The sequence below is a fragment of the Eurytemora carolleeae genome, unplaced genomic scaffold (assembly GCF_000591075.1).
Source record: "Eurytemora carolleeae unplaced genomic scaffold, Eaff_2.0 scaffold1201, whole genome shotgun sequence".
Taxonomy (NCBI): Eukaryota; Metazoa; Arthropoda; class Copepoda; order Calanoida; family Temoridae; genus Eurytemora; species Eurytemora carolleeae.
Genome location: NW_019397096.1, coordinates 1 through 17,556, shown reverse-complemented (window position 1 = coordinate 17,556; position 17,556 = coordinate 1). Strand labels below are relative to the sequence as shown.

At 30.4% G+C, this 17,556-nt stretch overlaps 2 protein-coding genes across 2 annotated transcripts; both read left to right on the top strand.

The window, feature by feature from the left end:
• Positions 1-2,763: 2,763 nt before the first annotated feature.
• On the top strand, positions 2,764-7,842 carry LOC111711811 (uncharacterized). Its single transcript, XM_023486259.1, has 4 exons — positions 2,764-2,837; positions 3,925-4,162; positions 6,791-6,939; positions 7,837-7,842. The coding sequence occupies exons 1-4, from the start codon at positions 2,769-2,771 to the stop codon at positions 7,840-7,842; spliced, it is 462 nt and encodes a 153-aa protein (XP_023342027.1). The 5' UTR covers positions 2,764-2,768.
• Positions 7,843-8,203: 361 nt separating this feature from the next.
• LOC111711810 (uncharacterized) lies at positions 8,204-13,085 on the top strand (the record flags this gene model as incomplete). The annotated part of the gene is made up of 6 exons (XM_023486258.1): positions 8,204-8,423; positions 9,018-9,124; positions 10,051-10,194; positions 11,240-11,354; positions 11,739-11,901; positions 12,797-13,085. Coding segments are annotated over exons 1-6 (834 nt in total), but the record flags the coding sequence as incomplete, so codon positions are not given.
• Between the last annotated feature and the right edge of the window lie 4,471 nt (positions 13,086-17,556).

Below are 17,556 nucleotides of genomic sequence, written 5' to 3'. Positions count from 1 at the left end.
TTTGGTTCTGTTATATTAGTTTGGTTCTGTTATGTTAGTTTGGTTCTGTTATGTTAGTTTGGTTCTGTTATGTTAGTTTGTTTTGTCAATAGTCTAGTCTAGTAAATGATTTAATAAAGTATAATGCGTTCAGAACTGCAGGGAACTTTTGTGTTGTATATTCATAATCCCGATCGCTAGATTTCGATATCCACTGAGGGCACTTCTAATTTGATGATTTATAAAAAAAATATACCTTTGCATATCTTTATTTTAGTTATTCCTCCCTGATCAAAGCTCCCTGGGTATGATTACAATGCAAGATATCTAATAAAGATTGAATTAATCTTTAACAAAAGATCGAGATTATGAATTGAACTGTATGATTGATTTAATTGCAGTGATTCTAAATAAAAAAAATCTAAATAATATGAGTATTTTTTCTATTCTTTTCTGGTATATTTTAATCTTCCTGACAGAAATAATCTCCAGAACTGACGAGGGTCATCCCAGACAGAAATATATTTTCAATAATTGTGGAACTAATTCATCTACTTTTTTTTCTCTAAAGAGGTTTGGTCCTTCACCATCACCGAATTTAAAAAGCATCGAAATTGCACATTAACACAATATGTTTTATTGCATGATATAAAAACAAGGTTAGTTTAAAATGCACGTATTTAAGCGCACTTGTATAACTTATAATTAAGTGCTATAAGTAGGCTAATATATATCTAAAAATAGGCTAATATAGATCTGAAAATAGGCTAATATATATCTGAAAATAGGCTAATATATATCTGAAAATAGGCTAATAAATATCTGAAAAGATTAAAGCCATATTTCTTTTGTATGACATTGTTTGGTTCTTGCCAAACTTTCTAAAACATATTTGATTTTTTTTCCTTACATTGTACTTATTTCTCATCGCTTAATTTTCCTATCTCCATCTTCTTTCTTCTCCTCCATCTTGTTCCTATTCCTCCAACATGTTTCTATTGCTCCATCTTGTTCCTATTCCTCCATCTTGTTCCTATTCCTCCATCTTGTTCCTATTCCTCCCTCATGTTCCTATTCCTCCATCATGTTCCTATTCCTCCGTCATGTTCCTATTCTTCGATCATGTTCCTATTCCTCCAACAAGTTACTAATCCTCCATCATGTTCCTACTCCTCCATCTTGTTCCTATTCCTCCGTCATGTTCATATTCCTCCATCTTGTTCCTAATCCTCCAACATGTAACTTTTCCTCTATAATGTTCCTTGTCCTCCATCTTGTTCCTATTTCTCCATCTTGTTCCTATTCCTCCATCATGTTCCTATTCCTCCATCATATTCCTATACCTCCATCATGTTCCTATTCCTCCATCATGTTCCTTTTCCTCCATAATGTTCCTTGTCCTCCATTTTGTTCCTATTTCTCCATCTTGTTCCTATTCCTCCATCATGTTTCTATTCCACCATCATGTTCCTATTCCTCCGTCTTATTCCTATACCTCCATCATGTTCCTATTCCTCCATCATGTTCCTATTCCTCCATCATGTTCCTATTCCTCCATAATGTTCCTTGTCCTCCATCTTGTTCCTATTCCTCCATCATGTTCCTATTCCTCCATTATGTTCCTATTCCACCATCATGTTCCTATTCCTCCATCATGTTCCAATTCTTCCATCTTGTTCCTATTCCACCATCATGTTCCTATTCCTCTATCATGTTCCTGTTACTCCATATTGTTCCCATTCCTACATCTTGTTCCTATTCCTCCATCATGTTCCTTTTCCTCCATTTTTTCCTATTTCTCCGTCTCCTTCCTATTTCCTATACCTGTATCATGTTTCAATTCCTCAATCTTGTTCCTATCCCTCCATCTTGTTCCTATTTCTCCATCTTGTTCCTATTCCACCATCATGTTCCTATTCCTCCATCATGTTCCTATTCCTCCATCTTGTTCCTTTTCCTCCATCATATTCCCATTCCTCAATCATGTTCCCATTCCTCCATCATGTTCCCATTCCTCCTTATGTATCTTTTTAAATACTTAACTCTTTAATTTGTCTAAAAATATGTAATTAATGAGAAATCATGCAAACTCTGTCGGGAATATATAATTATCTGTTTACAGTTCATATTAGCATCCTTCAAACTTGTTGAGACTGTATTGAACATTCAGAAGAGTGTAGAACCTCTTCCCTTGTGGACGTACAATTTTTATCCACAACTTTGAACTCAGTATAAGTATCTTTTTCAATATCAGATAAGTTTCATTTATTCATAGTTTTTTTTTAGTATTTCTATATGAACAAAATAGCATGATTTTGTTTATTACTTTTCTCTATTCTCATTTGCACTATATTTCATTTATGTGTTTCTTGCATTTTATTATGTTAACTATTCATCAAGTCCTTTTTTCTAAATAAAGAAACTGAGTTTCGGCCACAAATAATAGCTTTAATAATAGCTTTATCTTTGTAACCTGATTTCTGTTAAATAAGAGAATCCAAGGGTATAATGCTAGGAAAGTTAATTGCGGTCGTGTATACTCTGCGTACATATTAAAACCAGTTCTCTCTGGACGGAATTTGTAAAAAAGAATATATGCATCAATGTTCGTTTAGTATCCGAGGAGGTTAAAAGCATTAAATTTGATAATTTTGATAATTCACATAATAGTTTCCTATGACCAGAATATTTCATTGATTTTTTTATGTGAAAGATGGATCCCATGTCAGGCTGTAACATCTGTCTTGTGTTTACATTGAATTTCTTTCAATTTTTTTCAGAAAGAAGCAATGAGGTTTACGCTGACAATCCTGATTTTAGCGATAGTTTTCCTTTGCTTGCTTCATGCAGACCAAAAGGTTTAGCAATATCAGTTTAATAATTGATAATTAAAAAAGTTATTAAATCAATTATTTTTCCCATAGATTAATAATTAAAAATACAGATAGAACACTAAATGTCGTGTTTTCAAGATTTAAGGTTTTTTTTGTTCACAATAACCCTTTAGCAGAAGCCCAAAGGAGTTCCGAGCAGGCAGCGTTGAATTACAATAGAGAGAGAGGGCATGCGCGTAACTTCTTTGGGCCTCTGGCTCAGGGTTATTATGAACGAAAAACCCCTAAATTTTGAAAAGACGAAATCTAGTGTTCTATCTATATTGCTATTTATCTATGAGTTTGCATGAGTCAAAAACTTAAGAATCAAAAGTTACAGTTTAACGGATCTAAGATCGTTACTGAATTCCCATGTTTATTAAAGTTGGTGTAAATTGCTGTAAGGGAGCTGCTCAACTGCTGCTATATATGAATCCTAAAACTTCCAATTGAAGAATTAAACCCATTCTTAAAGAGCTATTCTCATTCTTGAAAAGCTAATTCCATTCTTAAAGAGCTAATCCCATTCTTGAAGAGCTAATCCCATTCTTGAAGAGCTAATCCCATTCTTGAAGAGCTAATCCCATTCTTGAGCTGATCCCATTTTTGAAGAACTAACACCATTCTTAAATAGCTATCCTCATTCGAAGAGCTAACACCATTCTCAAAGAGCTAACCTCATTTTTGAAGAGCTAACCTCAGTCTTGAAAAGCAAATCCCATTCTTGAAGAGCTAACACTGTTCTTAAAGAGCTAACCCCATTCTTGAAAAGCTAACCCAATTCCCGAAGAGCTAATCCCATTATTAAAGAACAAATCTCCTTCCCAAAGAGCTAACATCATCTTAAAGAGCTAATTTCATTCCCAAAGAGCTTACCCCTTCTTGAAGAGCTAATTTCATTTCCAGCTAACCCCATTCTTGAAGATCTACCCCCATTTTGCTTCAAATTTTTTCCTTAGTCTTTAACTTTGAATCGGTGGATCAAATTTAAACCGGCTGTAGTTTAGTTTAGCGATGTAGCTTAAATTCATTAAATTCGGTACCAGACATAAAAAGCTATTGAAATGTTTAGACTAAAAAGCAACTTGAAAAGCAAGCTGGAAAACCTGTGTTGAAGAAGAAGTCAGCTATAAAAAGAAAAAATGGCCGCAACGGAGTGACCTGGAGAAAGCAATCAGCTGTTGTTAACTCAGGGACCTGGAGAAAGCAATCAGCTGTTGTTAAGTCGAAGGAGCGTGTGATAAAGGGAAAAGGATGCGACTATGTTGTTATATCAGACCTGGAAACCAAAGGATCAGGATGCGTAAATGGTAAACGATTTTCTTATTTTCTTTGTTGATAATACATTTATAATATCCATGATATAAATTTGTAATCTCTGTTTGTCTGTGTATTTGTTTAAATGTCCGATCATAACTCGTGAATTTCTGAACTAATTTGCCTCACATATTCATTGGGGAACTCGGTAGAACATCGGGAATGCCCATATTTGGTTTAAAGATTCTAACAGATATTTAAACAGATGCTTAAAGGGAATGTAAAGGAAAAATGAAAGGGGGTATAGGCTGAAAGATCTCTTTAGCTCTCGATCGCGACCCATGAAAGTCATATCTGATGTTCCTATCTCGAGTAATTGATTTACAACATTGTCAAATGTATACGAAAATTAATATATATACAATTTTGTATAAAAGTAGTGGGTTTAAAAAGATCAAATTCAGCAAATATGCAACCAATCTGAAAACAAAGATATCCCAGAGAAAGCTAATTGTAACTTAGGTTTACTTTAATTCTAATTTTATATTTGTAATTTCTATTTTTTATAGATTTAATTCATTTAATAAGTCTGTATTACTCATAGATAAAGATAGATTGCGCATAAGACGACATTTTTCATCTTGAAAGATATAAATGTACAGAGATGTTTTAAAGATATTCCTATTATATAGATTAACTAGGTCGGTTGTGAACATTGGCTGTTCTTATGTCATTGAGTACTTGTGGTGTACATGAGTTCTGTAGAGAGAAATTTAAGTTAGTTTAGTCCTTCTCATGTCAAGTTCTCGTCAATATGATTTATTACTCAGTGAAATATTGTTGTTCAAATAGTTCCATTCGCGGAGTTATTCATAAAATCCATTAAAACACCAAACCACCCCGCTTATCATTGAAGTACACTTTGACCCCTAGAAGTTCGAGTTCGCGGACTGTACAATTCTTGGTGATTTTGCGTACATAAGCTATCTATGTTTATTTATTTATCTATGGTATTACTTGACCAGAAATTCCACCAATGCCAGTGCAGTACAGTGTTCACGTGATACAGGCGGAGACACGTGACCAGTATACTGCTCTGCGATTGGTGATAATTCTGGTCATGTGATTTAAGTTTAAGATTTTCTTAATTTTACATTATGAACTTTCGTATAATTTTTACACAGTTTTATATCAATTTCTCGAGACAGAAACATCAGACAAAACTTTCATGGGTCGCGATCAAGAGCTAAAGTGATTAGCTTTCAGCCTATACCCCTTTTAATTTTTCCTTTAGAGTCCCTTTAAACAGTTATTTAAACAGTTAGTTAAACAGATATTTAAACAGATATTTAAACAGATATTTAAACAGTTATTTAAACAGACATTTAAACAGATACTTTAACAAATATTTAAACAACAGTTAAACAGATATTTAAACAGTTATTTAAACAGATATTTAAACAGATACTTAAACAGATTTTTAAACAGTTATTTAAACAGATATTCAAACAGTTATTTAAACAGATATTTAAACAGATATTTAAACAGTTATTTAAACAGATATTTAAACATATATTTAAATAGATATTTAAACAGATATTTTAACAGTTATTTAAACAGATATTTAAACAGATATTTAAACAGATATTTAAACAGATACTTAAACAGATATTTAAACAGTTATTTAAACAGATACTTAAACAGATATTTAAACAGTTATTTAAATAGATACTTAAACAGATATTTAAATAGATACTTAAACAGATTTTTAAACAGTTATGTAAACAGATATTTAAACAGTTATTTAAACAAATATTTAAACAGATACTTAAACAGATTTTTAAACAGTTATTTAAACAGATATTAAAACAGTTATTTAAACAGATATTTAAACAGATAGACATTTAAACAGATACTTAAACAGATATTTAAACAGTTATTTAAACAGATACTTAAACAGATATTTAAATAGATACTTAAACAGATTTTTAAACAGTTATGTAAACAGATATTTAAATAGATACCTAAACAGATATTTAAACAGTTATTTAACCCTATTCCTTTGACCCCCCCCCTCCCCCAGCGTATCTTGGTTTTCAAGTACCCCAGCAGGGATAGGGTTAAACAGATATTTAAACAGATATTTTAACAGTTATTTAAACAGATATTTAAACAGATATTTAAACAGATATTTAAACAGACATTTAAACAAAAACTTAAACAGATATTTAAACAGTTATTTAGACAGATATTTAAACAGATACTTAAACAGATACTTAAACAGATATTAAAACAGTTATTTAAACAGATATTTAAACAGATATTTTAATAGATACTTTAACATATTTTTAAACAGTTATGTAAACAGATATTTAAATAGATACCTAAACAGATATTTAAACAGTTATTTAAACAGATATTTGAACAGTTATTAAAACAGATATTTAAATAGATATTTAAACAGATACTTAAACAGCTATTTAAACAGATATTTAAACAGATACCTAAACAGTTATTTAAACATATATTTTAACACATATTTGAACAGATATTTAAACAGATTCTAACAGATATCTAAACAGATACTTAAACAGATATTTAAACAACAGTTAAAAAGATACTTAAACAGATATAAATTGATATTTTACTTGAAAACCTTAACTGATATATCTTGCATTAAGGTTCCAAGTTTGTGTTGAAAACTGCAGCAGGGGCAAGAAGACAATTTGCCATATTAAACAATAAAGCTCTTCTGTTGTATGTAAACAAAGGAACAAAATTTACAGATTGTACTTCGTATATAGATGTTACAGCTAATGTAACATGCAAGGTGGGTAGGTTTACAAGCATACTCAAATTAAAGGTCTTCAGAGCTGGAAACTCTTGTATTGTGGATATGAATATTAATGATTATCTTTTTGTTAATCTGCAGATTAATTTAATCTAAAATTGTTATCGAGGAAAGTGTCTAAAATTCAACCAATCAGAGTGCCGTGTGCATAAACGGAACAGCCATTTAAAAGCCTAGAAATTTTGCGAATTTTGAGCGCAACAAATAAAAGAACTCATATTGGTCGAAATCCAGCAAAAATATCCAAAAGAAAAGATGAGCAGAAAATCCAAAATGTCCACGATGAATATCAAGATTTAGGTTCAGGACACTTTGCGCTCGTTTTTTTGGCAATTGCCATAGCTTTTTTGCTGGTTTGTCAGCACATTTCATGCATTTTAAAATGATAACAATAATGCAAAATTCAGGCCGGTCATTAACCTGTTTATTTAAACACAAGTTCTATATAAGAAATATGTTGACATTTTTGTTTACACGTCTAAAATAATCGAGTCAGTCAATCTATCTCCTTCTACACCTACAGGTAATATTTGTAAAAGTTAATTCTTTAAATTTTGCCAGTTTTAAATAATATTGTCCTATTGAAGTCCACTTTGTGTAAGTTAGTTTTGAGGGAAACTATCTTACACTCAGCTTGACAACAAAACTTTTAAATAACGTTCATTTTCTATAAAACGTTCTTCAATGAATCTTGTCCCAATATTTGTCATTTAATATTATTTTAAGTTTTTTTGTTCAGATTTTATCTTTTTTCAAGATTTTTTTTCAGATTTAATCTAGTTAATAAAGATTTAATTTTGTTTCACATATTCTTGATTCAAGATTTAATTTTGATTTAAAATTTTATTTTATTTCAAGATTTAATCTTGTTTCTAGATTTAATCTTGTTTCTAGAACTAATCTTGTTTCTAGATTTAATCTTGTTTCTATATTTAATCTTGTTTTTAGATTTAATCTTGTTTCAAGATTTAATCTTGTTTCAAGATTTAATCTTGTTTCAAGATTTAATCTTATTTCAAGATTTAATCTTGTTTTAAGATTTAATCTTGTTTTAAGAACTAATCTTGTTTCTAGATTTTTTGTTTCAAGATCACTACAGTTTCAGTAGAAGAAAATATTTCCATTTACTGTTGTAGCGCCGATTTAAGGATTCATCTCTAATTGGATATTGAGATAGATAGAATGATAGATGTTACCGCAATTCTATTTCTATTGGTTCACAATAGACAACAAACACGTGGCTGAACCCTGATTGGATCAGGCGCTAATGTTTCAAGAATTAACCTTTATTTTTAAAAAAATAGATCAACAAATTGCAGTATTCTTAACATAGAAATAGAATACAAAAACTCAGATCTCAAAAACAGTTTTAAATAAAAAATATTCTTTATCGATTCTATCCCTATCATAGACCCTATCATAGTTTAAAAGCAAAAGCAAGATCTTGATGAAGTTAATTACAGGTATTTTTTCTCTAACAAATTATAAATTTCATACAACAGTATTACTCCCTCCATCTTACTCTCTCCTCCCTATAGTAATATTGCTCCCTCCATCCTACTCTTTACTCCCTAGTAACATTGCTCCCTCCATCCTACTCTTTACTCCCTAGTAACATTGCTCCCTCCATCCTACTCTTTACTCCCTAGTAAAATTGCTCCCTCCATCCTACTCTCTACTCCCTAGTAATATTGCTCCCTCCACCCTACTCTCTACTCCCTATAGTAATATTGCTCCCTCCATCTCCTGTCATCCTTCTCAACGGATTCCCATTAAACCCGGTTTGAAGAGAAAGAGAGAAATAAAGTTCCTCTAGAGAGGAGATCATTCTAACCCCAGCCAGCCAAAATAGAAGAAGCATTTACAATTTTTCAAAAGACATTTTTTTTCGTGAAGCCATAGAATGCCTTCGATAATGAAGAAAACTTTAAACCTAAGTACTAGTTTAGAGAATATTACAAATATTGATAATTCTTATAGAACTAGTTTTCCATATTTCTTAATAATCTTCTTCTTCTATCTTCTTCTTCTCCTGGTGGTCTCTAACCTCATTGCAGGACTAATCCGAGGTTATAGGAGGTCATTGTCCTACCTCAGGATTAATATCATCCTCAGCCTCAATCACGCCCTCGTTGAGATCTTCAACACCTACGTCACCTTTATGGTAAGTTAAAGTAGCTAGGTTAGGTCAATTTCATTTTTTTCCAAACTTGTAATAAAATCCATATTTTACAATTTTTCAAAACAAGGGAACTGAGTTCTTGCAACAAACTCTTGTTTTTAAATCTCTATATCTTTGCAGCCTGATGTTTTATACCGTTGATTTTTCAAAATATGAATTCTGATAGATCAAACAGTCTAAGTTAGAAATATCATTTCATGTATATTTTGAGGTAGAATTAGCTTAGAATTTAGACAAACATACAGCCGACAGATAGATGAATTTAATTTAGAGAAATGTTCTAAAGGAATATGCGCCATTTCAAATCTTAAAACGTAAAACGATTTTTTCCTTTTCCGTTGTAAATTTGAAAATTATTTTTGAACAATCTTTTTTCAATGGTTGTCCGTTTTGAAAATCAATAAATCACCGTGAAACTTATTGACTTTAAACGAATTGAAATTACAAGAATTTAAAATTATTTATTTATGAAATATAACAAAAACATACAAAATAAAGTGTTTCAGGAGAAAATATTTAAAAACCTCTAAAAGTAGAGGTTGTGGGAATATTTTTCATAACCATATATTATAACCATATATAGCCATATATTATAACCATATATTTAACTATATATTATGACCATATATTATAACCATATGTTATAACCATATATTATAGCCTATATAACCATATATTATAACCATATATTATTACCATATATTATAACCACATATAACCATATATTATAACCATATATTATAACCATATATTATAACCATATATAACCATATATTATTACCATATATTATAACCATATATTATAACCATATATTATAACCATATATTATAGCCATATATTATAACCATATATTATTACCATATATTATAACCATTGGACCATTTGCCGCAATCTAATAATATTCTAGTCGTGTCTAACAATGTGGAGTTCGTTTAGCTTGATCCCATACTGGGTCGGGTTCTTGGCAGATCTATTGATCTTCTTCTTGATCAATCTGTCCCTTGGGCTCTCCATCATCATCTCAGTCTGTAGACTACTCATGATCATCAAGGTATGTAGACTACTCATGATCATCAAGGTATGTAGACTACTCATGATCATCAAGATATATAAACTACTCATGATCATCAAGGTATGTAAACAACTCATGATCATCAAGGAATATAGACTACTCATGATCATCAAGGTATATAACCTACTCATGATAATCAAGATATATAGACTACACATGATCTCATCAAATCAAGGTATATAGACTACTCATAATCAGCTCAGTCTGTAGACTACTCATGATCATCAAGGTATGCAGACTAACCATGATCATCATGGTATATAGACTACTCAAGAACATCAAGGTATGCAGACTACTAATGATCATCAAGGTATATAGAATACTCATGATCATCAAGATATATAGACTACTCATGATCATCAAGGTATGTAGACTACTAATGATCATCAAGGTTTGAGATATTTGTATCTAGTTTGTAATATTTTTTTTATCTCGATTGAGATTTCTGTTATCTAGTTTAAGATATTTTTTATCTAAAGTCCTAATCAGTAAGATCTGGGATTAATTTACAATTAATAAGGCGATTTTACAATATAATTTTACAAATATGATTGATGGAACAAAATCACAAATATCCTGCCATTTCCAAAATGTGGTCTGCCTTTTTTGAGTATTTAAAATTGCCAGAGATATTTGTAAAGTCCCCTGATAAATTTTCAATTAATTCTGTTTTTTTTGTCTGATTAGGACTGTAGTTTGAGATATTTGTTATCTAGTTTAAGATATTTACTCTCTAGTTTGTGATCTTTTATATAGTTTCAGCTATTTATTATCTATTTTTAGATATTTTTATCTTGTTTGAGATATTTACTATCAAGTTTGAGTTTTTTATCTAGTTTCAGCTATATTATCTATTTTGAGATATTTTTTTATCTTGTTTGAGATATTTGTAATCTAGTTTGATATAATTGATATCTAGTTTGAGATATTTGATTTCTAGTTTGATATATTTGTTATCTAGTTTGATATATTTGTTATCTAGTTCGAGATATTTGTTTTCTAGTTTGATATATTTGTTATCTAGTTTGAGGCAATGATAGAGCTAGAACCTGAAGAGTTGTTTAGAAGAATAATGATAATTCTTGTAACACTAATCAGCCTGGGTTTAGTTTATCCATCCTACTCTGTGTACACTACAGGTGCATTTTTGAATTTATCACCGTAAAACAACAAAATAATTTATTTTCATCTCGAAAATATTTGAAAAAATTAAAAAAATTGATATAAATGTTTGAGGTAAATTAAAATTAAATCTGTAAATATAAAATAAAAAAAAATTTGTTTTATTTCATCTCAAAAATATTGGGACATTTTTGAAAAATTGATTGTTTCATTTTTTTGCTTATATATTATGAATTTTTGATGTAAAAAATTAGATGCATTAACATTAAAAAACAAAATACGTTTTTGAACTCAAAAATATTGGAAAATAAAAAAAAATTGACAGTTTCAGATTTTACTTTAGTAATAGAAGTTTTTGATGTCACTAAAATTTAATTCTATGGATTGTTATGCCTCTCCAGGTTATGTGGCTCCACATGTGTCCTTCTACACTGGGTTGGAAAGTTGTGGTACTCTGAACCCCCACATTGTGGTGGCCGGGTTCCTCTGTATTGTGTGTATAGCTGCCACAATTGGACCACATGTGTACGGGGAACAATATCTCAAGAAACATCATGCTCTCAGGTTTTAATTTAAATATCAATCATTCACATATTTGTACAATGCTAACAGTTTCCAGAGTTTCACAGTAGTTTAGATATTTATAAAAGTTTTAAATTCCATAATCAATAAGGAATTGAGTCTTTGCCAAAAACTAAAACAAAAATATTAAAATTCAGTACATTTGTACTGCCCAGAGTACATAATTCTATCAATATATCTTTTAGATTTTATAATATGAATAAATATCTCAACATATATTGACATAAAGTTCCAGAGATGGGAACTTTAGAATAGTGAATATCAGGATTAATGCTTAATCCTCTGTTTTTGCTAATCTCGAGACTAACATAATCTCGAGATTATGTTAGTCTTGAAATTAAATATTTAGATCAACAAATTGGATTCTAAAACCGCCAGATTTGTTGGTTTTCTTGACTGAAAGGGTCCTCACTTAATTTCTCACCCATTTATTTATTAATACATTAGTTAAAATTGGTTAAAAAAGAATCTCAAACGTGTTATTAAATATTTTTCATCACCGATTAATTTTCAAAATGGCCGACAACAAATTCTTGATATGTTAGAAATTGCGGATTTCTTTCATGGGATAGAATTTATTTACAAGGCTGTCATTGGTCAATACAAAATAATACAAATAAAAGAGAGAAAAAGAGTGGATTAAGGACTAAAATTAAAAGTTTCCACAGTGGATATTCGGATTAAGTAGTTGGGCTTAAAGGTTTGCCGGTACGTTAATAACTGTACCGGCAAACTTTGTCTTAGTTAAGATTTTTTTTCTATTTTGTCCATCTTTGAACCTTTCACAATTGGCTTACAAATCTTACAAATATTTTTTATGTTGTTGCATTACACTTGTTTTAATATCTTTTATTGGTTGTGACAGATTATATTTTAGTGCTAAATCCGAGAAAGCAGATTCAATAAAAAACATAATTAACATGAAGACTGTAATCCTAGCTATCATCATCATCAGTGGGGGTGTTGCATTAGCTGTACTGTTCAGTTTAGTAGATCAACGCCAGATGCCTCTGAATATCATCATATCTGACACAATTTCTACTCTCATTCTAATCAAGTTCTTTCACAATCCGGAAATTCAAGAATACTCAAGGCGAAAAATGTCTCAAAAAAAGACGAACATTATGGAGAGCTTCAAACACCTGAAATCCCGAANGGGGGGGGGGGTGAGGGGGGTTTACGATATTTCTTTTCAATAAATATTTTTTTATTTACAAAATAATATTTATTTATTTATTACCCGGTTATTATAACTTTAGTTCTTTGTAAGGGGTTTTATTACGGAAATTGCCAGGGCTAAAACTGTAAAAAATAACATGGTTTTTTTCCAAGGTACTAATGTTAATTGCTGTCGCGTATACTCTGCGTACATATTAAAAACCAGTTCTCTCTGGGCGGGATTTGTAAACAATAATAGATGCATCTGCAGTGTTCGTCTAGTATCTCAGGAGGATAAAAGCATTTGATTTTGATAATCTTGATAATTTACTTAATAATTTCCTATGAACAGAATATTTCATAGATTATTTTTGTGAAAATGGATTCCATGTCAGGCAGTGACATCCGTCTTGTGTTTACTTTTCCGCTCAAAGACAGTACACTGCAGTATAAAAAATGCGTACACCTCTGAAATAACTTTCCTTGCATTAGTACCTTGGATTTTCCGAAAAAACAATTAAAATCTAAGTATTCATTATAAGAATCAATACATCACAAAATGCTTCTGATCTTAATTTTCTTTTATTTTAACTTTAATAAAAATAAATAAAAAGTGCAGTTTTAAAGTTTTCAATATTTTACTTTTAACATGTCTTTACTCTGTATTGTAGAATGTAAGCTTAACTGTTTAATATCATATTTGTTTTGTTTTTTTACAAAAAATTGATAAAAGCTTGAAAGTTTTGTTTTATCAAGCATAAATCCCACAGCGTTTTTCTGCTGAAATGGTAATTTCTATCTGTCTATAATAAACATAAATAAAATTAAATTCCCAAAAGTAGTTTTATTAATGTGTTTCAAAGATCAAATCATTTTCATTTATTCTTAATTATCACCGCTCATGGCAATTTTGTGCTTGTAAAGCAGGTGCTGAAAATGGTCTCCGTTTAGGCCAGAACAGACCTGCAGCTTTCTTTCTAATGTTATCAACAGCCTTCAGAACATATTCAGTATCAAGCGAATCAAAAGAATCTGGGTGTGAAATTTTTCTGAAACATTTTTACAGAAGCAAAAAAGTATTCTACTAGGAATATTAAGACATGTTTATAAAATTTATTTTTCACAAAAATCAAAAATCAAATCAAATGGGGATTTATATTTAAAAAGTCACTAGTATAAGTGAAAATGAAAATTTTGAAATACTTATTGAATTGGGTATCATTTTTCATTTTCGCTAACAATAGTGGGGCAACAGGAGGGGCACATTTTTGAATTTTGTGAAAAATGTATATTATGAACATGCCTTAGAATTCCAAATGGAATACTATTTTGCTCTGTAAAATGATTTTAAAAAAGTTTCACTAAATTTCACACCCCTAGTCCACAACCTCAAGTTGTTTGAAAGCATTTTATTTCACCTTGGAACATTATTCATTTGGGCTGGATAGAAATTTTTCTGAAGCAATTCCCTTGACACATGAGTGATGTTCGATTATCCAGGATTCTTGGCATCTAGAGAAAGGATCATATTGGTCCTGTGCTTTCGTATGGTGGTCAATTTTAATGGTTGGAATATCAAATGACAGAGTCTCAGGCATTGTTTGGCTGATTTTTCGGTTCATTTTAGGGGATTTTAACAAATTTATAGATGATTCAAAATTGCCATTTCAGCAGCTAATTAGATTAAGGTTTTAAGGGTTTACCGTTCTAACTAATGGTATACCCCTATTTAAATTACATATATTGTCATAAAAATAATAAAAAATGTAAATCAGAATTAAATGTATTGAAAATAATATTAAAAATTTTAACAGGGTGCATATTTTTTTGCAAACGCTTAATGTTTCATACTTAATTTCTTCTAATTCGTTTTATTCTTTAAAACATACAATGAGACCCAGGAAACTGTGAAATATAAAAACGAAAGTAAAGTTTTATTATTGTTTTGCATTTAGACTCTTCTGTTAAGGAAATATTTGTCATTGTAAAGTATGAATTTTCATATTTGTTGTATTTGTGATTTGACATAAAATAAAGGAATAACTTCCAAATAATGAATATTAAATGCAAAATCTACACCAGGGTTAAACACTGAGATCTAAAATAAAATCTATGAGCATTGTGTCAATTACCCCTTTTGACATATCAGTTATAAACTGTGTGAGTTAGTAGAGAAAAATCAAAAGCTAGAGCATTGCAACTTAAAGTTGACCAGCCTCAAACAATGGTGAAGCTTAACATAGCAATCTGGATCTATGTGTTTACTGTTTTACAGAAATAACAAATCATTTAAAGAATTGTGTAACGTTTTAGCTGTATTCTCAAATTTGGAATATTTGAAAATATAAAATACCTAAAAATAGATTAACCAATTAATTAGACATAATTAAAATTTAAATTTTCTAACTAAATTTTCAAAATAATATTATTTAATCTATCTGAGCTGAAAACTTTAGAATTAGATATCCCTTATCTTGATTACTTAATCTGAGCTGAAAACTTAAGAATGCTGGATATCAAGATCATTGATCTCCTCTTTTTATTAATCTCCAGATTAAATATGGCTTGTTCTCCTCTTGTTATTAATCTCCAGATTAATTGACAGATCGGGATTAAGGATATCACATTCTAAAGTTTTCAGCTCTGAGTATCCAATGGACACACTTTTGATTTTCTTCTTAAACCATTCTTTCTTGGATATTGTTAGAGAAAAATCAAAAACCGGTTTTAAAATTAGTCTGTATATACGCGACTCAGATTGGTTAAATTTTTTGCACGTTTTAGGATACAAGTACGAGATTAGATTAGTCTTGATATTAAGAAAAAGAGAGGAGCAAGCATTAATCTCGATATCCACCATTTTAAAGTTTTCAGCTCTGTATTCATAGTTTGTAATGCAAGGAAAGTTATTTCAGAAGTGTACACATTTTTTGTACTGCAATGTACAACCTCTGGGCGGTAATGTAAACACAAGCCGGATGTCAAAGCCTGAAATGGGATCCATCTTTTACATAAAAAAATCACTGAAATATTCTGGCCATAGGAAACTATTATGTGAATTATCTAAATTTAATGCTTTTAACCTCCTCGGATACTAAACGAAAACTGATGCATCTATTCTTGTTTACAAATTCCGCCCAAAGAGAACTGGTTTTAATATGTACGCAGAGTATACACGACCGCAATTAACTGTCCTTGCATTATACCCTTGGTTTGAAATATTTAAGGTCCACGCCTGTGAGATTATAAAATCAAAGTTTGCTATGCAGACTCAATTCATTAAATATAACTACAGGGTTATACCCACAAAGGAATAGGCTTTACTGACGGACAAATACTTTATAAATGTATTAATATGATTGGGAAATTTTGTCTATAAACATTACTAACTGCCCGGCGTCGCGTTGCTCGTAGATTTTGGAGAAAAAAAAATTCGAAGTTTCAAAATAAGAAAAAGAATTCAAATTTTATCATTCCTATATACCTAAATGTTTCAAATAAATTTTTATATTTTTTGGTTAAAAATCTAATGTTTTCAGACGTAAAATTCCAAAAAAAAACCAAAATATAAAAAAATTTTGAGACCAGTTTTTTTACTTACCCTGTATTTGAAAATACATGAGCGAAGAGCTTTATTACATGAATTACATAGATCATAGATAATGAATGATTTGGTAAAGAGAGTAAAAAGTTGTAAAAACCCAGAATGTAGGAAAACAGTAATAGAATAAGTTCCGTACGGTGGGGTTAAAAAGGTTTGAAAGTGCCCAGCTCTAGTTGTCATCTTTAAAAGCATCGTCATTGTGAAAATATTATTGGTCTAGACTCTATACACTTAATGACTGCAGGGACCAGGGTTACCCAAAAAGATTAAGACTTCTAAACAGATTCTTTGTTCAGTTTGATAATTAAAAATCATGGTCGCTGATGACTTTCTATTTCATAGTTGTACAATATAATCTAAATTTTAAAAGAAATAAAATCAATTCAGAATGCTGAATCTAATCCTTATATCACAAGTTCCTGTTATTTTTCATGACATAAATGAGAAAAACGAGGATATCTTCCTCATTGTTGATTCCAGAGAGGACTTAAGGAAAAATCAGGCATGTGGCCCTTTTAAATTAAGGAATTACCAATTACACTCCCTTTTAATCTTTGTGAGTAACCCTGTTGATCAGATAAAGACGTGCGTTGCACTTACAAACATAGATTAATAAAAATACAGATAGAACACTAGATGGCGTCTTTTCAAGATTTAGGGGATTTTCGTTCACAATAACCCTGAGGCAAACGCTCAAAAGAGTTACGCGCATTCTCGCTCTCTATATTGTAATTCAACGCGACATGCACGTAACTTCTATGGGCTTCTGCCTCATGGTTATTGTGTATAAAAACCCCAAAATCTTGAAAAGACGATATCTAAAGTTCTATATGTATTGTTATTGATAAGTGGTGGCAACCATTCCACAGATTTAA

Coding starts and splice junctions, on each gene's coding strand:
- LOC111711811 (XM_023486259.1), top strand. CDS start 2,769: ATGAGGTTTACGCTGACAATCCTGATTTTAGCGATAGTTTTCCTTTGC. Junction 2,838..3,924: donor TGCTTCATGCAGACCAAAAG/GTTTAGCAATAT, acceptor TGAAATGTTTAG/ACTAAAAAGCAACTTGAAAA. Junction 4,163..6,790: donor AGGATCAGGATGCGTAAATG/GTAAACGATTTT, acceptor TCTTGCATTAAG/GTTCCAAGTTTGTGTTGAAA.